The following is a 27,245-nucleotide window of genomic DNA, read 5'->3' as shown; positions in this document are numbered from 1 at the left end:
TGTGGGTTTGATAAAATCCTGTGTATCTCTCCTGGTATGGAGTAGAATAACTTCAATATTCTCCGCTTGGCGGGGTGATGTCATTGTAAGGTGGATGTGTAATAACTGATGCTCACAATAGAGTGATACAATATTACAAATATATCACAGTGGGAGAGGGAGCGAGATAAATGTTATCTGTAAAGCTTCAAGTAGAACAAGCCAATATGAGAGGATCCATCAATGGGAGGGTTCCGGTATGAATGGTCGACCATGTTATGGTCGACAGTCATTAGGTTGACCACTATTGGTCGACATTGACATGGTCGACATGGACACATGGTCAACACATGAAAAGGTCGACATGAGTTTTTTTACTTTTTTTTGTGTCGTTTTTTGCGTAAAGTGACTGGGAACCCCAATTAGTGCACCGCGTCCCCTCGCATGGCTCGCTTCGCTCGCCATGCTTCGGGCATGGTGCCTTCGCTCCGCTACCACTTCACTCGGCACAGATTACCGTTCCAATCGTAGTCCACTTGGATCGTAAAGTATGGAAAAGTTCCCCAATAGGAAAAAAAGTTAAAAAACCCATGTCGACCTTTTCATGTGTCGACCTTTCACGTGTCGACCATTTACATGTGTCGACCATGTGTCCATGTCGACCATGTCAATGTCGACCAATAGTGGTCGACCTAATGACTGTCGACCATAACATGGTCGACCATGTGAACGGATACCCAATGGGAGACGTCTTTTAGGGTGCAGGGTAGGGACGTTTTAAGAGAGGAGGGGGCCCATGTGCAGACTCCAGGTGGGCCCTCCTTTCCATGGCGCCGTAATCTTCAGCACAGAGTCTACTGCGCATGCGCAGGTCTCCGGAAACATGGCGCCCGCCGTGGTCCGGAGAAAAATTTCCTGCTGCGCATGCGCACCATACATTTTGGAAGTTATTTTTTCAGCGGCTTGACTCCGGAAAGGTAAGTATAAAACAACATGGGTGCAGTGTGTGCGGTTACATTAGTGCAGCTTTAATCGCTGAGATTGCGCCAGATCTCAGAACTCTGTATTATATATACCCCCATATCACACACCTTTATTGACCTAAAAATAGAAATAAACAAAGAGTTTGAGCAGAATTATTATTTTTTTCTTATTAACAACAGAAAGGGCCCCGGGCACAATACTTTCTAACTACAGGCCTGTTCACAGCTGCGACTAAAATCAGACATTCTTTGTAACTGAGACCTGGCTGATTTAAGAGCCATTGCCACATTGTGATTCTACATAAGGCTGCCTTCATTTACGCTTAGTGTTCTCTCACTCCTGCAGTCTATTAAAGAAATGTATTGGTTCCAAAGTTCAATATTTTAATTATTTTTTTTAACTCCTCACGTGTACGGAACAAAATCTGCTCTTTGTTTCTATACTATGGCTGCGTAACTATTTCTCTTTTCTTTAGCCGCCCAGAATTTCCCAGCAGAACTTCCTGGAAGGGTTCAGCCCACAATGTTTAGTATAACACAGCTTTAGCTGATGCAGGCTAAGCTAGAGGGACGATACTGCCAGAGGAGGAAACAGTTCTCCAGGTAATAAGTCTGCTTTCTATCATATCCCTTGCAGGGCCTCTCCAGAAACTCACAATCTCTTTGTCGCTGTTGATGTTGTTCTTAGGCTTTTTTTTTGCTTCTAACTAATTGGGTAAGCCTTAAATTTTATTTGTTTTCTTGTATATAACATATAAGGAAGATACGTAGAGGAATATGTCTTTCAAAGCAAAGCTGAAGTACAACAATCTTCTAACTCTAAATAAATGATGATGATGATGATGATGATGATGATAATGATATTAATAATAGACCTCGTGTTAATTATTGCCAGTAGTATCCTTTGACTTGTTAATCTTGAAGTTTTTACTTTTGTATTATTTATCTACAAATAGAGAACAATTGGCAATGGGGAAAGTATTGTGTCTTGGAACATGGAACAGTCGCACCCCTGTTGAGAACGGGTGTTTCTGCAGGGTCTATACCTTTTCCTTATCATAGAGATTGGTATGGATAGCTTTGTCGCTGAAAGCTTCCAATGCAAAGGATCTAGCCTATTTAACAAGGATAGCGATAGCAAAAGAGGATTGAAAAAAAATGCTTTACAGTTTCAATGTAGGTTTTTCCTGTGAGAATTGTTGTTAAATATTCTTTTGCATGTTTTCTAACTGTATTTTCATTTTTTACACACACGCACGACCAATCAAAGTCCAGTCCTGTGCACTTGTCCACTTCACTGTAGAAGTGGGTGTAATCTGAGAGGATTGTCCATGTCCGAGGGTTGAGCTCTCTGTGTCCCCCATGTGTGTGTATGTCTGTCTGTGTCCCGCATGTGTGTGTATGTCTGTCTGTGTCCCGCATGTGTGTGTATGTCTGCCTGTGTCCCCATGTGTGTGTATGTCTGTCTGTGTTCCGCATGTGTGTGTGTGTATGTCTGTTTGTGTCTGTCTGTCTGTCTGTGTCCCCATGTGTGTGTGTGTATGTCTGTGTACCCATGTGTGTGTATGTCTGCCTGTGTCCCCATGTGTGTATGTCTGTGTCCCCCGTATGTGTGTCTGTGCCCCCATGTGTATATGTCTGTGCCCCCCATGTGTGTTTATGATGGTCTGCCCCCCCCTCCCCGTGTGTGTCTGTGTCCCCCATGTGTGTCTGTCTGTGTCCCCCATGTGTGTGTATGTATGTCTGTCTGTCTGTGTCCCCCATGTGTTTGTGTGTATGTCTGTGTTCCCCATGTGTGTGTATGTCTGTCTGTGTCCCGTGTGTGTGTATGTCTGTCTGTGTCCCCCATGTGTGTGTATGTCTGTCTGTGACCCCCATGTGTGTGTATGTCTGTCTGTGACCCCCATGTGTGTGTATGTCTGTCTGTGACCCCCATGTGTGTGTGTGTATGTCTGTCTGTGTCCCCCATGTGTGTGTATGTCTGTCTGTGACCCCCATGTGTGTGTATGTCTGTCTGTGTTCCCCGTGCATGTGTGTGTATGTCTATCTGTGTCCCCCATGTGTGTGTATGTCTGTCTGTGTTCCCCATGTGTGTATGGCTGCCCCCCCCCCCCCCCCGTGTGTGTGTCTGTGTCCCATATGTGTATATGTCTGTCTGTATGCATCTTCTATGCGTGTCATGTTTGCCCACCTTTTCATTTTGCCATTCAGAGATATATGTGATCAATGCAGGGAGTGTGGCTGGGGTACTTCCATCATTATGCCCCAAGTATATGCCCGTATGCCTACTAACAATTTTGATATATTTATCCAAATAAGAAAGATTTACTTATTATGCATATAGCTGCTATTGATGACACATCCTATTTCTTGTGGTCATCACAAGTTTTATTTATACAGCTTTATTGTGTGCTACCTATACTTGACTCATATACCTATGAATTGTATTGAAATGTTATTGATATTGTATGGCGGACACTAGATGCTTTGTGTACTCTATTTCTCTCACTTGGATGCTGTGGCTTGTGACTGGGATGCTGTATTTGTATTGTATTTGGCTACATGTGAAATATATGTTCCTGTTATGACAGAATCAGCCTGACTGCCCTGACTCCTTTATATTTACCACCTACTTTTCAAACTCTCTCTTTTGCATGATGACACTATTCTCTTAATTTTAAATAATGGGGGGAGGGCAGCCTGAATAAAGTCCTGCAATCGTGCATGGGAGCGAGTAATGAGTGTGGATGAGAGACGCAGATCTTGTCCAGAGCGGAGAGGTCGGGTTGGGAGATATTTTGAGATAAGTGAAGAGATGTACGTTGGTGTAGTTTGGTTAATAGCCTTGTGTGTAAGTAAAAGTATTTTATATTGAATACGGTAGAATACAGGTAACCAATGGAGGGACTGACAGAGCGGATCTGCAGACGATGAATGTCTAGCGAGGAAGATTAGCCTCGCAGCTGCATTCAGAATGGATTGTAGTGGTGAGAGTCTCTTTTTGGTAAGACCAGTAAGAAGACTATTACAATAGTCAATGCGGGAGATAATGAGAGCATGGACTTGAGGTTTTGGATGGTCTTGTGTAAGATAAGGACGTATTTTGGATATGTTTTTTAGATGCATGTAACATGATTTTGAGACAGATTGAATGTGGGGAATAAAGGACAGTTCAGAGTCGAGGATGACGCCAAGGCAGCGATCTTGTGGGGTAGGGGTGATGTTGAGTTCTCAACAGTGATAGATATATCAGGTTGGTAACTGCTATTGGCCGGTGGAAATATAATCAATTCTGTTTTGGAAATATTAAGTTTGATGTGGCGAGATGACATCCAAGATGAAACTGCAGAAAGTCATTCAGTGACACGGAGCAGTACAGATGGTGACAAATCATGGGGAGGATAGGTAGAGTTTGAGTATCATCCGCATTCAGATTATACTGAAATCCAAAAGAGCTGATTAGTTTTCTGAGCGATGTGGTATAGATTGAGAAAAGCAGAGGACCTAAGACCGAGCCTTGCGGTACTCCAACTGATAGAGGTAGATAAGAGGAGGTGGATTCAGAGAAGTGGACACTGAAAGACCTATTAGATAGGTAGGAATAGAATCATTACTAAATTCATCACTGTTCTGTTCAGTGTTACTTAGCCTTCTGTAATTTCTTTAGATCTTAAGGTACTGTTGAGCAGTTTAATTTGCAGGTTCATTGTGCAACACGGCCTGCTTTCTGCATATATACAGTTGTATCCAACGGGCATAGCCGAGTTTTAGGGATGCGTTCACCATCTGGAATCCCAACATGAGGGTTAGGCACTGGGGGGGGTGTTAGCCATAGCCGCCACGCCCCCCGTAGCTTAGCCGTAGCTGACACCCCTGGAGGGTTAGCCATAGTCGCCACTACCCAAGTGTTAGGGTATGGGACCGGGGGGAATAGAAATACTTAACCCCTCCGAAGTCCGAACTGGGCATCTTCATCATCGGGATGCTGCAGACGGTCATGTGACCTCCGGGATCTCAACCGCCGCCATTTCGTATGTATTCCATGTTTTAACATAGGGCAAAATAATAGACAACTCTGTCTGAATGTATACAGCATTTACATGCATTTGTGAAAGAAATAGTGATCAAGTTAGTAGTAAAAGTTGCATTTGGGCCTGCACAAACCTATGGAGTAGACCCATCTGACGGTGGAAAACAAAGATGAGAAGTGGAGATTATCTATCTATCCTACAAGTTATTACACGCCAGAGGCCAATGCAGGATTTTCATTGGGGGGTTTCTGTACCCGTCTGCCAGGATATCCTATATATTCTTTCCTGACAGCGCAGCTATAGACCTAGTAACATCACTGAGGAACGACCTCACGTGTCCTTGTAATGTCAGTGACGTTGTTAGTTCCTGATAAAGAGAGGTTTCATTCATATTCTGCTTTCTCGTCAATATTTGTTAAGTCCACAAGAGGCTGCTTCTTCTGTGCAGATAATAGGTCCAAAATAAGAGAACAGATTTAAACTGGCCATGATATAATGGATCTGAAAGGCTGTAATCCTGTGAACTCAGTTTTGGTTCATGGCATACAATGGCTACCAGCACTGTGTGTATTTGGCAGATACACTTATATTTATCCCAACATTCTCATTATTCTTATGTTTCTGCAGCATAATGATTTTCTACATCCTGCTCCTTGCTCTTCCACTGGTGAAAGCTGTTTATTATGGGGAAGATACACTGGATTCTGAGTGGGAACAATGGAAGAGAACTTATCAGAAGCAATACAACGGAAAGGTAATGACTTGTTTAGTAGAAGCCGTTTACTCCTCTAAATAACAGAATGATACCTATCTCAACTTATTTATCATTTAAAAGTATATTATTAGTGATACTCCAATGCCATTTTTTCTGTTTTCCATTGGTATAGAACATTAGGCCATAGCTGCCTGCTCACCTAGATCTTGCAGGAGAGTCCCATTTCACGCTCTTATCTCCCGCTGCCCTGCATCATAAATCAAATATCCCGATTCTTTGGATACTTCACAGCAGCCAGGGGACCACAAAGGAATTTAGGAGCAAGGACAGTTGCTGTAGTCACTGTGACTTTTGTCTGGGTTCATCAGTGTCTGCTGCCGACTCTCAGCAAATCCTTGTGGGACCCCCCGGCAGGATAGAATAGAGCTTGCCTGACCCATGTGATCTGTGTCTTCTTATCTCAGCATCTGCAGCTGATGTTAGTGTGTGAGCTATTCAATGTTTTATTAGTGATCTTTAGTTAAACACACACAAAGGACAATAAAACAAAAAGTTTTGAAATCCATTGTTACCAATTTATACAAGGTCAAATTGCTTTTAAAAGTCTGGAGTCTTATGGCAGGCTTATAGAATATGATAGACATGGAGAGTGATGTCTCCCATGCTTTGGCAGCCGACATGTCAGTGATACACACAACGGTGGCTAATGTTTCCAGCATAAGGCAGCCAGCACATATATCACATACATCACATGTATGTTTATATTTCCTGACCGTCTCTCCCCTGCAATGTGTGCTCAGAGCTGCAGCCACTGGGCGTCACACTTTTCATGTATATTGTGCTGAGTGAGAATAAAATACATATCAGAGAAAATAGTTGCAAACAAGAAATCCAGTGTAGCAGGCAGCACTGTTAGTATCAAAATTTTCCCAAAAATATAGAAATATCTTGCAACAGGCATTTAAGAACATATATGACCATACGTGGTGGTAGACACACCTTTTGGGAGGAGAATGCTTCGCACAGTACATTCAACTACTATTACTAACTATAAACTAACTAGTTTTCAAAAGTAGACAAGTATACATTAAGCCCCAGCGGAATGTCAAGTGGCGTTTAGGCCAAACAGTTTATCCTTAAGCAGCCTTGTAGGTTAATTCAGGATAACAGCCATTGTCAGAAGTAACACAATGTAATACAGAGTAAGCGGTTATGTCACCAGAGGGAGTGGCAGCTGTGATATCTGCAGTACTACCTCCCCAGAGGAACATGTGCTGCATGTCTGTGCAGTACATCACACAATCTCTCACACAGACCAAAGGGCCCCATAAACTAGAACGATAATGCCCGATTTCATCCGATTTCGGGCATTCGGCCTGATATATCGGATAAAATCGGGCATTTTGGATGTGTTTCCGATCCGATGCGCGTTCCCTTGAGCATCGGATCCTCCAGATTGACCGTGCTGCACTAACCATCATGTCCGACCTCGCAGGCATGGCTGGGATCACCCAAGATACATCGTCTGCAAAAGGACAGCATATGATGTATCTTGGCCGATCGTGCCGCCTGGGAGGCTGCCGGTGTGATCGCCTGCGACATGACGGTCGGACATACCGCGTTAGTGTATGGGGCCCTTAAGATGGCACAGGGGCGTCTGGTTGTGCATGTGTAGTAAAGGTTGTGGCAGCCATCTTGGTAAAGGTGGTTGCCTGGATTCAACAGAAGGAGATAGATGCTTAGAGGCATCTAGGATATTTATCCAGCTCTGTATCTGACACCCTTGCAGTACTTGTTCATATTTTACCATTTAGGAACTATCAGCGTTTGCACATTTGCAGGATGAAGATAAATGCACTATTTAGTCTTCCCCTAACTTTTCCACTGTAGTTTTTATTTTATTTTAATAAGACAAGTTAATGTTGAACGACGAATCCCCCTCTGTTACAGACAGCTCGGTCACTCAACAAATTTATGTAGAACATTATGCATATGAGAAAGGATAAAAAGAGGAAATGGCAAAGCAGTGCATGTCAGTTTTGGTGACGGTGATATCACAGGCCCTTCACCTCTACTTCTATGTTACCTTGGAAACTAACCAGGTGCTCACACAAGATATGTCTGTTTCCTATTTCAATATAACTTAAGAAAGTGAAGCGCAACTCTCCAAAGAAATGCCTCCTACTACATGAAAGATATATCGAAAAGGCCAGGGGGTAGACTGAGCAAAGTATAAACAGCCCTCATTGAGAGGCTTAATGGTGGAGACCATGGGGGTAATTCAGAGCTGATTGCAGCAGCAAATTTGTTAGCAGTTGGGCAAAACCATGGCCCTCATTCCGAGTTGATCGCTCGCAAGGCGAATTTAGCAGAGTTGCTCACGCTAAGCCTACGCCTACTGGGAGTGTATCTTAGCTTCTTAAAATTGCGACCGATGTATTCGCAATATTGCGATTACAAACTACTTAGCAGTTTCAGAGTAGCTTCAGACTTACTCGGCATCTGCGTTCAGTTCAGTGCTTGTCGTTCCTGGTTTGACGTCATAAACACACCCAGTGTTCGCCCAGACACTCCCCCGTTTCTCCGGCCACTCCTGCGTTTTTTCCGGAAACGGTAGCGTTTTTATCCACACGCCCCGAAAACGCTGTGTTTCCGCCCAGTAACACCCATTTCCTGTCAATCACACTACGTTCGCCAGAGCGAAGAAAAAGCCGTGAGTAAAAATACTATCTTCATTGTAAAATTACTTGGCGCAGTCGCAGTGCGAATATTGCGCATGCGTACTAAGCGGAATTTCACTGCGATGCGAAGAAAATTACCGAGCGATCAACTCGGAATGAGGGCCCATGGGGGTAATTCTGAGTTGATCGCAGCTTCAACTTTGTTAGCAATTGGGCAAAACCATGTGCACTGCAGGGGGGGGGGGGGGGGGGGGGGGGCAGATGTAACATGTGCAGAGAGAGTTAGATTTGGGTGGGGTGTGTTCAATCTGCAATCTAAATTGCAGTGTAAAAATAAAGCAGCCAGTATTTACCCTGCACAGAAACAAAATCACCCTCCCAAATCTAACTCTCTCTGCACATGTTATATCTGCCTCCCCTGCAGTGCACATGGTTTTGCCCAACTGCTACAAAATTTATTGCCAGGCATTTTACAGATGCTAGTAAACATTTGACCGGCTAGTCTGACCTACCTACTGTATGTTATCTCCTTTTTTACAGGCTGAAGAGCTAGTGAGGCGTCTGATCTGGGAGAAAAACTACAAATTAATCACCAGCCATAATCTAGAGTATTCCCAAGGGATGCACACCTATGAAATGGCTATGAATCGCCTAGGAGACATGGTGAGTTACTGTCATGATGGGAGGGGAGGGCAGGGGGTAGAGTACAGTGTGTTCCCCTCACCCTTTCTGCCCCTAACATATCATATATATTTGAACTGATATTTCTATAAATGAATGGAAATGATTGAGGTCAGTCATGCTCTGTATGTCACAGTCAGGGTGTGTGTTGCACTATCTAAGCAGTAATTTAGTTCTGACTATATAGGCCTCACCGCCTCAGGCATTCAGAAATATTGCCCCTAGGATGAGAAAGATTTCCAGATCAATGCTTTTTTAATAGTGTTAGCTAATATGAGCTATCAGACCTGTCTGTTTAGAACTCCGCCCCCTCACACTTTTGAGACCTCACCTAGCAGCCAATGCTAGGTGATTGTTCTGTGAACCTGCACTTGTGCACATCCCCTAAACACTTACATGAAACATTGGGCCTAATTCAGAGTTGATCGCAGCAGCAAATTTGTTAGCAGTTGGGCAAAACCATGTGCACTACAGGGGGGGCGGCAGGTATAACATGTATTGTGTAGAGAGAGATAGATTTGGGTGTGGTGTGTTCAAACTGAAATCTAAATAGCAGTGTAAAAATAAAGCAGCCAGTATTTACCCTGCACAAAAACAATATAACCCACCCAAATCTAACTCTCTCTGCACATGTTACATCTGCCCCCCCTACAGTGCACGTGGTTTTGCCCAACTGCTAACAAATTCGCTGCTGCGATCAACTCTGAATTACCCCCATTGGCTTCTGACCTCTGACTTGCCACTTGACTACTCTCCTGTCTGTTTCGATGTTGTATTTTTGTGTACCAACCTGGCTTTTTATCTGACGCTGAGCTGCTAATACCCTTATCTGCTAATACAACTACTGTGTACCAAATATTGGACCTGTCTCAGGATCACGCTTTTTGCTCATTTCTGCCTGCTGTTATTGACTTCCCGAGCACCAGAATATTTTCCCTCTTATAGCCCAACCCTTGTATGCTGGTGCCCTTTGAGGGTGGGGTACGACGTGAGAAAAGAGGGTAACAATCCCTAGATGCCTGCAACACTGAATATTCATGATATCATATTATAATCATAAAAAAATACAACTTCTTAGAATGTTTTATAAACATAATAGGAAAGCTAGATCTTTGATATTCACAGCCATCCTGTTTTATTTGCTTAATCCACAAGTTTATAGCAAAGTTCTCTCCAACTAAAAATGACCTGAGCACTAAACAGGTTCCTGATCACTTTACATCTGGATTTTACATCCTACTCCATAAAAACATAGTATTCTTTCCCTTATTATTTATTAACATTCATATACTGTTGCAAGAATTGGTGAAAACAAGCGCCCAAGAGTGTGATTATTAAAATCAGGGAAAATGAAGGTATAGAGGAACGGATGATAAGGATCGGTTTAAAACACTTATCTGGTAGGTAGAGACTTGACTCAAGCAGTACTCTTTTTGTGGATTAAGAACATGCGGATAAAACAGAAGAAAACTAACATAGTGTGTACCGTTTATGTTACGTATTATGTTACTGCTTAGTTTCACAGGCCTAATTAGGGAACTAGCTTATTCCCACAAAATATAAATTTGCAGCCTGAGCAGTATATATATTAAAAATACAAAAAATGTAATAACATAATCACATAAAAACACACATAAAAATAGCTGTATAGCATGCGTACAGAATAAAAATTATATCAGGCTTGGGTACTCCTGGGAGTACCTGCAGACATCTCCTCTTTATGGACAGATAAGCCTAAAATAATTTTAAATCCTGTACGCATGCATTTCAGTCATTTACATGGACAGATAAGCCTGATATAATTTTTATTCTGTACGCATGCTATACAGCTATTTTTATGTGTGTTTTTATGTGATTATGTTATTACATTTTTTGTATTTTTAATATATATACTGCTCAGGCTGCAAATTTATATTTTGTGGGAATAAGCTAGTTCCCTAATTAGGCCTGTGAAACTAAGCAGTAACATAATACGTAACATAAACGGTACACACTATGTTAGTTTTCTTCTGTTTTATCCGCATGTTCTTAATCCACAAAAAGAGTACTGCTTGAGTCAAGTCTCTACCTACCAGATAAGTGTTTTAAACCGATCCTTATCATCCGTTCCTCTATACCTTCATTTTCCCTGATTTTAATAATCACACTCTTGGGCGCTTGTTTTCACCAATTCTTGCAACAAATTTTATATGCACGCCAAGCATATTTATATGCATTACAAGCTGCCGCTCTGATAACCTATTGAGAAGTGCTTTTATATGAAATAGGGACTTTTACTCCACGTTTCTTCTTTATTATATTCAGTACGTTTTATCATATTTCTAAACAACACTTTTATTGTATATTCTGTGCATAATTACCACATAAACTGCACCCGAGCGCCGTAGTCTCCAATTCTATATTCATATACTGTATTTACTTGTATTATATATGTTGCGTGTATATGAAGAGCGTAATATATCACTGTTAGGGGGAGATAAAGTAGAGAGAGATAAGATACCAACCAATCAGCCCCTAACTGCCATGTTACAGGCTGCGTTAGAAAAATGACAGGAGCTGATTGGTTGGTACTTCATCTACATGCTGTGTTTGTCTCTCCAGACCAATGAAGAAGTTGTGAGTACAATGACAGGACTCAAAGTTCCAACACAAAACAGAGCCAGGAACATCACATCTGATGACGATGAAGGACTGGTAGCGCTCCCTGACACTATTGACTATAGGAAAAAAGGCTACGTCTCACCAGTCCGGAACCAGGTAAAATGACTAAGACTATATTATCTATTATTAAAAACATATTTATGTGTTGCAACAACCTCTGGATCATTGGCCAGGAGAAAAATATTAGGAATAACATTGACGACCTAGGTTTAATAGAGTTTAGCAGCTTGACCTGTTCTGAGCTAGATCCACAAAGCTTCCTCTGGAGATGCGGCATCTAAAGTGCAAAAGAGGAGTTGAGTTTTGGCCAACTATTTCGCCTGAAGGGTCTCAAACTATATCATCACAGGGTCTTGTTAAATTGACAGGCAAATGCCATTCAGCCAGCAGTCACTACAGCGGATGATGCAAGAACATTGGCACCTTTTGAAAAAAACTGTTGTATTGCTTTATAGGGAAAACTGAGTTTGAAATCAAAAGGTATCTAGACTTGCGTATGATATGCCCAATTTAGTCAGGAGACAAGACAGCCCAGAACAGCCCTGGTGTATTTGCTTAATGATCTTCTGATGGCAAGAGACAGAGGTGATTGTTCAATCTTAATCCTTCTGGATCTCTCTGCAGCACTTCACACCATGGGCCATGGGATTCTAGAGGACCGGAAGGCACAATCGTTAGCTCATCTCCCACCGGCAGGTCACATGGTTTCTGCAGGAGTATTCTCTTCATCACCAGTACCATACAGTGTTCCATAGGATTGCACACTATCTCCCATGCTACCTGCTGGATACATGCTACAGTACTACTCGGTGACATAGGGGGAGATATACTAAGCGGTGAAAAGAGTGGAGAAGTGAACCAGTGGAGAAGTTGCACATGGCAACCAATCAGCTGCTCTCTATAATTTTATAATATGCAAATTATAAATAACACTTCAATGTTGATTGGTTGCCATGGGCAACTTCTCCACTGGCTCACTTCTCCACTCTTATCACTGCTTAGTACATCTCCCCTATAGGGGTCTATGTACTAAGCCATGGAGAGAGATGAAGTGGACGGAGATACAGTACCAGCCAATCAGCTCCTACCTGCCAATGACAGTTAGAAGCTGATTGGTTGGTACTTTATCTGTGTCCACTTTATTTCTCTCCAAGGCTTGATACATGGACCCCATAATCAGACATCTTGGCCTGGTCTACCACTGCTATGCAGACGATACACAGTGTTCTTACCCTTTGCTCCAGGTACTGATAAGCCAGTCAGGGCCAGGTCTAGCCCTTTTGGCTCCCCGGGTGGAAAACAGGGGCATGGCTTCATACAGGGGGCGTGATCAGTTACGTTCCCTGTAGAGTTGTGCCCCCATTTGTGCCCCCTGTAGAGTAGCGCCACTTACAAAAAAATAATAATACTTACTTTCCCCGCTCCTGATTCCCGGCCGCTGTAGACCTCTGCCGGCGCCGCTCCTCTCCTCGGATCTATGGGAGAGACGTCCTGACGTCTCTCCCATAGCACAGAATACATAGACACTAGAGGTCAATTATGCCCCCATGCGTCTGTGTCAGTCCCACAATGCTGTGCGGTGCACGATGACGTCATCGCGCACCACACAGCAAAGGTCCTCTCCACTAAGGGAAACTAGACGGGTAGCGTCTAGTTCCCTTCACAGCGGGGGGCACAGTAGCGGATCTTGCCATGGTGCGGCGCCCTCCGGATGGTGCCGGCGCCCTCCAGAAGTCGGCGGCCCGGGCAAAAGTCCTGCTTGCCCGTGGCAAGATCCGCCACTGAAGCCAATAACAACCCTAAATGGCTGTCTAGCTGAGCTCCAGGAATGGATGAGTGCCAGTTGGCTGCCCCTGAATCTTTTCATGAAAACTGCTCCAAAAGCCCTTTAATATATTGAGTGATACTAAAATAATGTGAAAAGGGTGTGAAAACACCTTTTTTCTATTTTTTTTTTTTATTAAAAATAATGTTAAATAAATAGGCCCCTATATCTGATTTTAAGATCACAAGCAAAGTAGTATCAGGTCAGTTGCCCAATACTGTCACTGTGTAGCTCTGACAAAAAAGTGAGCAAATGGTGTAATTGGTTGTGTAAGCCAGATAGCCATGGTCTGCACCAGAATAAGATGCCAATAACGAGAGACAACAGTATTAATACCGAGAGAGCAGCATGAAACCAGTGGACATCCACTACTCAAACTGAAGTGCAGAGCGCGAAAGAGGAAAGGATTGGTGCAATCACTCCAAGATGGGAGTTTGAAATAGAAACTAATATTGAACAGCAAGATCATATTAAGTACTGTCTCTGCTAGCCTCGTTTGCCTATTTCTTGCTTCTTAGAGGAAGTGAAAAACGACAAACTTAAAATAACTTGGGCTGCTGGCTAGTGGGAATAGCTATTTGCCCTGGTCTGACTCAACCTGCCCTGTCTGTGCTTGCAGAGGTGTAGTGAAAGCCTCTCTTGTGGCAGCTTCTATTTAATCATGAACTGCATTTATTATACATATACTGAGCGAGAAACTGGCAGCTCCTTTATCTCTTGGCTGTCATTGTTTCCCACCCAACCCAGGGTCTACCTCCCAAACACCCCCTGACCACCCTGTGGCCTGCCTCCAACCCACCAACTGCCTGTTCTGTGGCTCACCTCCTGCCCGTTGTAGGGACCACCTCTTACTCCCCGCCTGCCCGCCATCTGGCTCGGCTCTCACTCATTCTGGGTCTGTCTTCTATACTAGAAGGTATGACCTCAGTGGAGGACTGGCATCTGTTAATTACTGATCCTCTAAACAGTAAGCTGTGGGGCTGCGCTCTGGCAGAGGAAATCATGATAGTTCATGGGTGGTACAGACTGGCATGTAGAGGGCAAGATGCGTAGGGGCAAGAGGGAGCTCTGAGGCATTTGATGTGTAAGTGAAGCAGATGGCATATAAAAGGGCATATGGGGTCCTGAAAGATGAGAAATAAAATAGCTGTAACCCTAATTTGATTTGGGTGACACCCATAGGCAGGCATGCAGAAACAACAACACCAACAACACCACCATTACTCCCAACCCCCTAGCCTAAGGGACATATACACCCTATCCCCAATTATTTGGCCCGCAGGGCATGCATTACCCCTTCAGGTACACACACACACACAACCCCTCCGGCCTGCGGGACAAACCCTACCCGCCCCACTTCCCCAATCCCTGCTCTATTTGGATACAGCAGTTTCACATTGGCCATCTTGGATTCAAAAAGAGGCTGCCTCTCTCTCTGAAAGTCAGCTGAGATGCAGGGCGGAGATGCTGTAGGCAGGGGTTGAGGCTCCTTAATGGGTGTGTGGGCACCCACCCTGCACACCCCAGACGCACACCTATGGCCACACCACATGTTGGGGCATCTGAAAATGAAAAGGTGGCAACACTAATCGCAAGACATGCATTACTGCAACCAACAGTAGGAATTTGGTGGAGTGCCTCTAAATGGGCACATGCAGGCAGGGGCACCGCGAGTGGGTATACAAAGTTGATCTTTTTGAAATGGCCATTACAGCCTTTGTGTACAAAGCCTCATTGCTCACAGTAGACACTATCTTCATGCCAGCAGATGACGGCCACGCGCAGATAATTACAATACCCAGCAACCCTGGCATATTAGCATACATATGTATACGCTGCATGGTGTCATTGACCCTACCAGCAAGAGACAATACTTAAATGAGCTTGTATTATATCTGACCGGCCGCTTACAATGATGAGGCGTTTGTAATAGGCCCACCATCGCATATATTTCCACTAGTATGGATAATGCCGCTAACAAACTAGTTCCTTTCCTTCAAACATAAATTACCCCCTCGAACAAAACAGCACAAACCATATTTTGATGCAAGGTGTGCAATTGTAATTTATTTTCCCATTACATGAAAAGGGGCGTGGTCACGGGTAAGGGGGCGTGTCCCCATGGCGCTGCTATATGAATCAATAGAAATACAGGGATATTGTACCCGGTACAAAGCCCCTTTTGGCTGGTACAGACTATAAAATAACGGTACTGTCCCTGCCAAAAAGGTACAGTTGGAGGATATGAAATACTGTGATTTAATTCTGTGATTAGCATGGAGCAAGGATATGCCACTTCCACTCTAAGGGGCCTATTTATCACCATCCGCATCCAGGATGTGGATGACAGGTGATAAAATTGCCCAAACTCGCACTGCGATAATTTATTATATCACAGGGATGTATCAATTATCGCGTGCAGGAACAGAGCTTGCGGTCAAGGTCGGTCCCTGCAATGCCTCTACGCAGCATCATCGTTTTTTTTTTCGTAAAAAATACTCTGATGTCCTGCTGCGCATGCGCCGCCACCACCGCCGCCCGGTTGACCCCCCCGTCGCAACTACCCCCGCGCGCCGCGGACCACCCCCTCCCCCCAGAAGATCAATACTCACCTGTCCAGGGAGCCGGTCCGCGCTGCTTCAGGAGGCTGCCGGGCACCGGGTCCTTCTACTGCGCTATGACCCCCGGTGCTGTAAAGTGCGCTGCTGTTTTGCAGCGTCATTTTACTGCACCGGGGTCACAGCGCAGCATATGGGGGACCCGGCGCCCAGCAGCTCTCACCGTGGCAGCGGACACCGGCTCCCTGGACAGGTAAGTATGTTTTTGTTTTGTTTTTTACTTTTATTTTTTATTTTGACACTGTGATCAGCTCCATCGCATACACAGAGCTGATCACTCTGCCGGGTCCCCGCTCAATTTTCCCTGCCAGGGGCAGAGAAAGCTGGGCAAAAGGGTGCACATCGCAGTGTTGCCCTGTGAACTCGCCAGCCTGAGCGAGATTATCACAGGGCACACTTTTTTTTTTTTAGTAAATTTGGCCACATCACATTTCCCATTATAAGTATGGGGGATGCGATGTGGGTTACTAAAAAAATGTGAAGTGAATTAAAGGGTTTGGAGCAGATTTTAATGAAAACTTCTCCAAATGCCCTTTAATACATTCAGGTGATACTAAAATAATGTGAAACGGGTGTGAAAACAGAAAACACCCTTTTTCACATTATTTTAGTAAAAATAGTCTTAATAAATAGACCCCTTAATCTGTCCACACACTTCAAATCCTTCCCCACCACCCCACACACACATGCAAAACAACACGGTTTTCCACAGGTGCAAAAACGTTGTTCTAGCTGGATTTACGCCTAACTCTAAATCAGATCTTTTGTATCTTTTAATTGTCACATCTAGGAATAATAATAATAATAATAATAATAATAATAATAACAACCCAACTGTAATCGTTTTCCTTCCTGTTCTCCCGGCCCAGGGTTCCTGTGGGTCTTGTTGGGCATTCAGCTCTGTGGGGGCTCTGGAGGGACAGCACAAGAAGAAAACTGGAAAACTAGTGATCCTTAGCCCTCAGAACCTGGTAGACTGCGTTACAAAGAATGACGGGTGTGGAGGAGGCTTCATGACCAACGCTTTTGAGTATGTACGGGATAATAAAGGCATTGACTCGGAAGAAGCTTATCCTTATGTTGGAGAGGTCAGTACGTCTGTGACAAGCATTGTGGTTCCAAAGGGGATGATGTATACGTGTGGGTAATAACCTGATCCCGGACACTGAATCCTTTAGTGACGGCCCAGAATACCTACAGGGTAACGAAAGCCTGATGAGTGGAAATTAGAATAGATTAGTGTTTGCTGCTTTTAATTCTCCACACCCTAAAATTCATTTATTGGAGTGTGATAGCCAATATTACACCAAATATACAACTATCATTCATCTAACACAAGCAAATCCATACAGGCTAATTAGTATATAAATAAAATATAAAGTTCCAGTCATTTTCTAAGTCATCAGGTGTGTCTAATGCTCCAGTCACAAGATCCTCCGTTCTGCTTCGGCGGGCCTCATTCGAGGTTGCCAAGGCCTCTCCTCCGCGGTCTTCTAATTCTCATGAATGGAAAACTTATGGAGGCGTTGGTCACCTGGGACCATCTCTCAGCTCAAGGTGCATCCAGTGACTATCACAGAAGTCTTGAGTCTATGAGAGCGACATATTTGTAATTGGTCTGTTGCACTATTGGGTATTCTTCAGCTCTGGAATAATATCCGGAGATTGAAACTGACACTGGTGGTGATTCAGCGTTGGTCTCTATTAGCATTGCTTTAGAAGCAGCCGCGCTGCTAAAGTACGCTAATGCCGCAGGAGGCGCTGAGGGATAATGACACCGACTGCCTGCATCTCAGATCAGAGTGCTGCACCCGAAGACACGCATCATATCACCATCGCAACCATCAGTTGCGATGTTTACAGCATTGGCCGCCTGAGTAAGCCTAATGCTGGGTACACATTGGCCGATAAATCAGCCTTTCAACTGAATGGCCGATATATTGCGGATCAGTCGGACTGTGTGTACAAGCGATATGTCTGTGACATATCGCGTCGGCTGTGCAGCGGACTCTAAAAATATATTGGTGCATCGTCCTGTGTGTACGGGCAGTCAACCGACCGCCCATACACTTGCTGCACAAGCCGGTGCGGTGATTGACTGCGTATCATTAGCGAAGGATCGGAGCGTGTGTATGCTAAACACACTGCCTGATACGTCTACAGATATATATCTGCAGCTCAGTTGATCTGGCGATATATCTATAGGTGTGTCTACCCAGACTGTCCGCCTCATCTGCGCTGTGGGACGCAGACACTGGACTCGGCTCTCTAAGAAAATGGGGACATTACGCCGATGTTTTTAGGAATGCTGTCACTACCCTGGCCAGAAATGACTGCAGCCTGTCAGTCAGGATGTGGCTTCGGGGGCACCATCGGAGTGGTACGAAAACCAGCGGTTATACATAGAACTCTGAATACGGCCTATTATTTGTAGTAGAGATTTCTTGGGCAATAATGTAATAGGGGTAACTTTGTGCCGCACACTTTATAACGGATACTTCTGGCTATGGACTAGACCTTTTTATATGCTTGTCTCTCACAAGTAGCAGCTCCTGTGATTGTGTCATGTAACATGCTGCCTGTGTTCTTTACAGGATGAAGCCTGCAACTACACGCTAGCGGGCAAAGCAGCCAAATGCAAGTCTTATAAGGAAGTGCTGAAAGGCAGCGAGAAGGCATTGAAGAAAGCAGTGGGAACCGTGGGGCCTGTGTCAGTGGGCATTGATGCCAGCCTCTCCTCCTTCCAGTTCTATAGTAAAGGTATGCCTATACACTGTCCGCCTGATCACAGGCATTCTGCTAGAGGCTTGCACTGAGGCTATACAGTGTATCTGTAACACAACAACGTCCAGGCTGTTACAGGAAGATTATTAGTAACACGACGGGGCTGATGCAGAGTACAGCGTGAGTCGGCCGCAGTCATGCTCACATTGCTTGCACGGAGCCAAATGTGGATATTCGCCCATATACAGAGTTGTGCACTTCTGTCATCACTATCACTGAACACTCACACCCAGAGCCGGCCCTAACCAATATGATGCCCTAGGCAAGATTTTGGCTGGTGCCCCCTAGCACCGCCGCTAGTTCTGCCTCTGACCCTGCACCCTTTTCCCTTCCCAGCACCATCACCCCTCACCCATAGCAGTCCTCATTTTGGTGTTCCTACCCCCTATATTTTAAATAGGAAAAGCGCACATTCGGTGCGCAGCCCAAAAAGGGGTGTGTTCTTGCTGGGAAGGGACATGGCCACACAATAGTACCCCCAATTCAAATTACACCACACAGTACTGCAACTTTATTCACATATTATCATGCGATAGTGTCCTTTACTCATGTTACATCACACAGTAGTACCACTTTACCTTATATACCTTACTCCTCACAGTAGTGCCCCTTATTCACATTACATCACACTGAATTGCTCCTTATTGACATTACACCACACCATATTGCTCTTTATTCACATTACACCACACAGTAGTGCCCTTTCTATATGTCACGCCACATAGTACAGCACCTTATACACATAATACCACACATTAGTAATGCATTTATACACATAATACCACTCATTAGTAATGTATTTATACACATAATACCACACAGTAATGCCCCTTACACATATGTCACACATTATTAATGTCCTTATAAACATAATGCACCTTAAACATTATGCCAACCTTTATTAATGCCCTTATACACATAATATCCCTTACACATATGCCACACATTATTAATGCATTTATACACATGACACACATAATGCCCCTTACACATATGCTGCACACTACTGCACAAGCAACCCACCCGCACACAGCACTCACATGGCCGCTAACACTATGTCCTCTGCCTCTGCTTGGATACAGATGTGCCCTCATACATCTTGCCTCAATACGCCATGCAGTAGGAGATGCCTGGCGTGAGTCAGCTGGCAGCTCTACTAACCTTGGGCGCCATTTTTGATAAAATTGCGTCTTATTTGCATTACTATGTGGCTAGGATACACAGGCAGATTCTGCTGATTAAAATGATATGCAGCATGCCTAAACTCTGTGTGTGACTGTATCTGCATACAAAATGCTATATTACAGTGATAACATTTATTGTTAGTACATACCTGCAGGACTTTGGACCCCTCTGAGATGCAGCCCCAAACTTTCCTAATTTAATTACTTACTATAACAGATCTTGAAAAAAAAGTCACAGAAAAATTAATAATTCAAAATAACACGGTGTACAGCAGCTAATTTATCTAATGTATGGTCCTAGTGCTTTGGTGCCACATAGTGGTATGTGGAGAGAACTGCAGGCTGCAAAATACAAAATATTTAAAATCTTTACATCATAGTTTAAAATAAATTGCTAGATTCCCTAAATGACCTTTAAAATGCAAAATCAGTATTTCTTATGTTCTGGCCTAAATGACACATTGCCGCATGTTCAGCTGTTGCTCCTCTACCTGGTTAGTCCTGCTTGCTATGTATTCTTTATCTTATGTGCTTGCCTAATTGTGTCTCTTTTTTAGGCATATACTATGACGAAACCTGTGATGCAGAAAATATAAACCACGCAGTCCTTGCTGTGGGATATGGAGTACAAAAGAAATCCAAGTTCTGGATTGTTAAGAACAGGTACTGAGATCTATCATATCAGTATATATAATGTATAATACTGTATGTAGAGATGAGATGCTATCAGTCACAGTGACGTTTATCGCACAGGTCATTTTGCAGAATTTCTGGCTATGCAATCTTCCAGTTCAGCCATTGCTGTGCTGTTCTGTGCAGCGCATTGCACTGCGTGCCTAATTCAGACCTGATCGTAGATGTGCTAAATTTATCACAGCTACGATCAGTCACGCAGACATACGGGGGGACGCCCGGCACAGGGCTAGTCCGCCCCACATGTCAGGCCCGACCCCCCCCCCCCCCCTTCCTCCCGCACAAGTACAAAAGCATCGCACGGCGGCGATGCTTTTGTACTTGAAGAGTAGCTCCCAGCCAGCGCAGCTCCTGTGCATTGGCAGGGAGCTACTCGTCGCCACACCCCCTTTTCAGGCACACAGGGGTCCCTATTTCACTGTGGAGAAAGTTGGGAGATATGTATTATGGAGAAAGTGCATCATTTTATGAAAATATAGCTTGATACATAGAAACCCCAAGACTCCCGAGAGTGTAAACAGCATCAATTATCCTGGCAGGGACGTAGGAGGTCTGTTGGCTTTATGATGCGGTTTGCAGTGGATTGCCCTATTACAGCCCTGCCGCCTATATGTCCAATCTATCGCACCTTTCCCATACCCATAATGTCAGCCAGTATGCCACACACCAGCACTAGTAGATCTGGGCTAACTCTATGTCATTTCAGTTACTATAAGGGCTGAAACACACTACCCGGCTTTTAGTTAACAGTGTGAGGGCTAGGGTCCCTTCACACTGCACGGCCCCGGCCCGGCTGCCGGGTTGCAGCCGGGTCTCACCACTGGAAGGTCAGGCGGCCGGGCGGCCGCCAGGCCGTCTTTGGAGCCAGTAAACCGTGTGTGTGAAGGGGAGCTTTCACACACAACGGTTTTTTCTGAAGCCGTGTCTGATGCTGCGCATGCGCACAGCATCACACACGGCTCAAAGCCGTCCTGTGTGACAGACACTGCCGGTTTCTCCCGGATGGCAAAAAGCCGGACAAACTTTGTCCGGCTTTTTGCCATCCGGGAAAAACCGGAGTGTGTGTTTCAGCCCTAAGGCTGTATTAGTTACTACTAGGCCTAGGTTCCTTGGAATCTTTTACAGCAGGCATAGGGTAGACATCTGGGAAAGTCAACTTTTTGCCTGTGCTCAAGCGGCTCCCCCACATGCCTGCAATAGTTAAAAGAAACAGCGTGATACCGTATGTATGGTATTAGTAGAACCAGTTACATTACAATTAGTGGCAGTCTCTGTCCCCAAGTCTGCACCTTCTCTGTCCAATACAAGTAAAATGCAAACATAATTATACTGTAACGATAAAAGGAGCATATACTTATAGTCATACTTGCCTATCCTCCTGGAATGGCTGGGAAGATCCCGAAAATCGGGTGGCACTTCCCGGCACTTCCGGAAAGGAGGGAAAGTCTCCTTGAACCTGCCCACACCAGCCAGGCATCTCTCCCAGCCACCCGTACACTCCCGCAGCCGCCACTTAACTCGTGCAAGTGTGCAAGGCAATAATGCGATTTGTGCTGAATAGTGTCATCGTAGCCCCGCCCCCCTGCTCTACAATGCTGGTAATCACATGTCCACACCCCTGCTCTGCCCACATACCTTGATGCCGCACCCCCTGTTGTGCCGTCCTGTCTGCCATCTCCCCCAGCTTATATCATTTATTAACAGTTTATTATATAGGGCAGCAAATTCCATTGCGCTTTACAACGGGACACAATGGGGATAATTCAGGCCTGATTGCTGCGTTTTCGCACAGCGGGCGATCAGGTCTGAACTGCGTATGTGCATGCAAGAGATGCGATCGGCTCTGCCTGATTGACGGGCAGAGGGGTTCGCTGGGTGGGCCGTTTTGGGGGCACGGCCTGGGCACGCCTGCGTGACGTCACACGCAGCCGCTGCAACCCAGGATGTAGCAAATAACTCCCAGCCAGCGTGCAGGAGCTGCGCCGGTAGGGAGCTACCTGTCAAGTACAAAAGCATCGCTGCTGTGCGATGCTTTTGTACTTGTTTGGGGGCGTCCCCCCGCATGTCAGAGTAAATGATCGTAGATGTGCTAAAGGAATTACCCCCAATGATAAAACAAAACTGGGTAATAACAAACAGTCTCCCCAATCTAAAGGGAGATAATTTTTCAAGGCACCCCAAGGCCAAAAGTTTCTTATTGAGAAAATCCGAAAACAAGTATTAAATGAAGTAAACTGTGTTTGTATGTCTTGCCTATTACGTTGACCATGAATAATTTAAATTGATTCTGGACCACCAACCCACGCAAGTGCCTTGAGGCACCCCAGGGCACCACAGCACCCAGTTTGGGAACCACTGGTGTAGTATGTAAGAATCAAGCAATAAAATAGCGCACTGCAGTGCAGATGTGCTCCTATCAAAACAGAACAAGGTTCAGGCTTATCTGTATACTCGTACGTCTGTAGTCCAGAGTCTCTCCAGAGCTTATCTTTAATAAATTAAGCCGAAAAAAAAAGAATAAAATAAAGGTGGCACCAAATAATGCAGAACGTAAACCAAAGAGCTACTGTATATCTGGACTTTGCAGAACTTGTACCAGTAGGGGCTACGCTGTGCAACACAGGAAAGATCTAAAGTTTCATTATTATCACACCGCTTAATAGGACTTGTTTCAGGTAGCAGCATCACATATTGACCATTACTATTTGGCGATCCTTAAAGTAGCTGTTTCTTCCTTGTCTTCACAGCTGGGGTGAGGAATGGGGCAATAAAGGCTACGTCCTAATGGCCAGAGATAAAGGGAATGCCTGTGGAATCGCGAACCTAGCCAGCTACCCTCTAATGTGATCCGCTTGGGGAAGGATGTGGCTGCTGAGACCAGTGCACTTATGTCACCTGTTTGTGTACTTTGGCCGCGTTACAGGTTCATTCTCTACGATACCGGCGTTATACAAAGTACAACTTAATGCAGGAATCACAAATGTGGTGCGTATGCGGCTTCACAGTATCAAAGAGGAAACATTTCCCTACAGCAAAACTCATCAAGACTGTAAAATTCTCTTTGGTTGCCCTGACAGTGTCTCTTATCTATGGAAAGAAATCAGTACAATGCCATTATTATGGAAAAACATTGAGCAGAAAGAACTAGATTGTTTGTCTCAAGTTCCTGGATCAGTGGCCCCAGTATATACACTGACAATGTCACAGGTACACTCTAGTACACGCTGTTTATCCACCCATATATAATATACTGTAGGTATGTATCATATAATAACTGGAATATAGCTTCCCAGGATGGGTATGAGTTGTTAGGTCGACAGTCATTAGGGCAACCACTATAGGTCGACATGCATTAAGTCGACAGGGTCACTAGGTTGACATGTACTAGGTCGACAGGTCAAAAGGTCAACATGAGTTTTTTTTTTTTCTTTTTTGGGTGTCATTTTCTTCGTAAAAAGTGATGGGGAAACCCCAATTAGTGCACCGTGTCCCCTCGCATGGCGAGCGAGCGAGCGAGCTTCGGGCAAGGTGCCTCGCTCTGCTACCGCTGCGCTCGGCACAGGTTACCGTTCCCAATTTGTAGTCCACGTGGATCGTAAATTATGAAAAAGTCCAAAAATTGAGAAAAACGATGTGAAAAACTCATGTCGACCTTTTGACCTGTCGACCTAGTACATGTCGACCTAGTGACCTAATGCATGTTGACCTAGAGTAGTCGACCTAATGACTATTGACCTAAGTGGTGTCGACCTAACGACCATACCCCCCCAGGATAAGGGTCTCTTCACGCAATCAGGCTTGGCTCAGAATGAAGGCACTGAATAACACAAAAGGGAATCTGTTGTGTCACATCTATACAGTATGTTCTTTTTTACTTAGTCTAAGATGAGAGTCTGGTACTTTCTGATTTTTATCCTTTTTTATCATCGATGTTGAAGCTGATTGGTCAGAATGTGAAATGTATTTGCCTTGTGATTAGTGTGTGTGTGTTTAATTAATAAATAAACAAAAACCCAAATGTGAGTTCTGGTTATTATATCATTTTATATATATTCCTAGCTAGCAAAAGTGACCAAGCCATTGCACAGTGTGCAGGATTTATTTCTGAACTGCAGTAAGTAGATGTAATGATATATGGTATATGGGAGATTCCATTGCAGTATAAGGTCACGGGGGCTGCAAGCTGGATGCTTGTCATACAAGTCACAGAAATCCGAGTCGGTGTGGTATGATTGGTCGACCGGTCAAACTGTCGACACGCAGTCACCATGTGGACGTACATCTGTGAGTTGGGCCCTATAGGGTTAATAAATGTTTGTACGCAATGGGTGATGTTCACGCAACAATACGATTATCAGCCGACTGTGCAGGTGCTGCGGTCGCAATGCGAAAGCATCAAGCTGCCGCTGCGATCTTGCTAGCAATGAGGATTTCAAAAAGAGGTGACCGACGGGAAGATACTGTTTGGAGGTGTGGACGGGAAGTAGCTGGAAAAATGCAGGCGTGTCACTGCTGTTTTCAGGGCGTGTATCTGCCGTCAGCTGCGAGTTCATATGTGCAAAAACATGGCGCCTGCGTCGCTGCTGCTGTGTCCAGCCTGCATAGCCATAGGCCAACTCTTAACCTCGATGTTCCTCATTTTTACGTATAGGCTGCGAATTTGAATGAGTTTGCAGTAGCGCCAGTGTGCGTCTCTTTCACTTCTGGTGGCAGCTTCACTTGCTAACAGGAGCAGCTTCACAGCCTTGAGAATCGCAATTGCATCTGCATACAAACATAAGTTACGTGTATTGCCTGTGATTCCTCTAAATACTAAGGCTGGGGCCACACATAGCGGCCAAGCGGATCCCGTTCAGCGGGACCCGCTTAGCCGCAAAGATACTGAACATGGGCGCCTACGCAGGCGCCCACACGCATGCAGCAGTCCCGCCGCAGCCGGATCCAACCGCAGCATGCTGGTCACTGGCCGCATGCTGTTCTGCGGCATCCAGCAGAACAGGATCCATGTGCACACCATACCCCTCTCCAGGCCAAGTGGGTCCCATTCAGCGGGAACCGCTTGGCCGCTATGTGTGGCCCCAGTCTAACAATCCCTAAAGCTTCGGGGGCCGGGTGACCATCGTTCATTTAATTACATTTACCATACCGCCACTTATACATTTTAACTTCAACCACTGCGTTCCCACTACAGATAACGACAGAAAGGAATAGGTTTCACCAACATAAGCTATGGAGCCACAGTTGTGTGCAAAGACTAGAGCACAGACATTGGCCCTCATTCCGAGTTGATCGCTCGCTAGCTTTTTTTGCAGCCGTGCAAACACATAGTCGCCGCCCACAGGGGAGTGTATTTTCGCTTTGCAAGTGTGCGATCGCCTGTGCAGCCGACCGGCGAGATGAAAAAGTTTTTTGCAGTTTCTGAGTAGCTCTGGACTTACTCAGCCGCTGCGATCACTCAGTCTTTTTGGTGCCGGAATTGACATCAGACACCCGCCCTTTAAACGCCCAGACACGCCTGGAAGGTGAACAGTATGCTGCGCTAATTGGATTGTTTGTGAGCAGCTCAATGCTTTGGTATGCAAGAGTTAATTTTATTATTTGAGCGCTGGTGTGTGTGTTGAATGTATGAGATACAATGTAACCAATGTAGTGTACTATGTATCAGAATGGTTAATGTGGAAAAATGAAAATAGAGCCCAACAAAGATTAGAGCAGGCTTTTTCAACCAGTGTGCCGTGGCACACTAGTGTGCCGCGACCAGTTGCAAGGTGTGCCACGGAGCCAGAGCAGCTTCCTGCACCTTCAAAGTAAACTGTTGGCCCGGGCTCTGCTTAGAGGATCAGTTGTGCTCCAGCTGTGACCTATGCCTTGAAGACGTGGCGGTGTGATATCATAGGTCACGGCCGCCGCGTCTCACCACCCAGCCAGCCCAGCCGCCAGCATACACATCTTCCAGTTCCTGCCTCCATACACAGCTTTCCTTGCCCACCCACATCCACACCTGCATGACCGCCCGCTGCTCAGTATTTGCAGCACTCCACTATGAACCCCCGCCACTGAGGTACAGGGAGGAGGAATGCTGATAACAAGGGGCTAATATTTGTTATTTTTCTCCTGTGGGGAACAATAGGATTTATGTGGGGAGAAATGTGATTGATTTATGTGTGAGCAACATGATTTATGTGGGGAGCAACATGATTTATGTGGGGAGCAACATGATTTATGTGTGAGCAACATGATTTATGTGGGGAGCAATAGGATTTATGTGAGGAGCAACAGGATTTATGTGGAGAGCATTGTGATTGTTTTTTCTGTGTAGGCCAATGTATGTGTGTTTTTTTTTTTACTGTGAGAGCCAATGTGTGTTTTTGGGGGTATTTATTTGGGGGGAAAGGATAGTGTGCCTTGGC

General features: G+C 44.9%; 1 protein-coding gene and 1 long non-coding RNA gene across 4 annotated transcripts in view; one reads left to right on the top strand and one right to left on the bottom strand.

The window, feature by feature from the left end:
* The window catches only part of LOC134980291 (uncharacterized), a 170,404-nt gene that overhangs the window by 54,719 nt on the left and 88,440 nt on the right, over positions 1-27,245 (bottom strand). The gene's annotated exons all lie outside the window — the stretch shown is intronic.
* Positions 1,439-24,858, top strand: LOC134980285 (cathepsin K-like). 3 transcript variants are annotated; one of them, XM_063947036.1, is made up of 8 exons: positions 1,439-1,565; positions 5,621-5,747; positions 8,930-9,052; positions 11,672-11,827; positions 17,044-17,262; positions 18,769-18,934; positions 20,700-20,805; positions 23,583-24,858. In XM_063947036.1, the coding sequence occupies exons 1-8, from the start codon at positions 1,513-1,515 to the stop codon at positions 23,680-23,682; spliced, it is 1,050 nt and encodes a 349-aa protein (XP_063803106.1). In that variant the 5' UTR covers positions 1,439-1,512; the 3' UTR covers positions 23,683-24,858. The 3 variants fall into 3 exon arrangements, with proteins under 3 accessions (XP_063803106.1, XP_063803105.1, XP_063803104.1); XM_063947035.1 differs by lacking the exon at positions 1,439-1,565 and adding an exon at positions 3,682-3,779; XM_063947034.1 differs by lacking the exon at positions 1,439-1,565 and adding an exon at positions 4,853-4,993.

Source organism: Pseudophryne corroboree, chromosome 12, assembly GCF_028390025.1.
Source record: "Pseudophryne corroboree isolate aPseCor3 chromosome 12, aPseCor3.hap2, whole genome shotgun sequence".
NCBI lineage: Eukaryota > Metazoa > Chordata > Amphibia > Anura > Myobatrachidae > Pseudophryne > Pseudophryne corroboree.
This window is presented reverse-complemented; position numbering and strand designations above follow the sequence as displayed.

Coding starts and splice junctions, on each gene's coding strand:
- LOC134980285 (XM_063947034.1), top strand. CDS start 4,878: ATGGGACCGGGGGGAATAGAAATACTTAACCCCTCCGAAGTCCGAACT. Junction 9,053..11,671: donor TGAATCGCCTAGGAGACATG/GTGAGTTACTGT, acceptor TTGTCTCTCCAG/ACCAATGAAGAAGTTGTGAG. Junction 18,935..20,699: donor CTTCCAGTTCTATAGTAAAG/GTATGCCTATAC, acceptor TCTCTTTTTTAG/GCATATACTATGACGAAACC.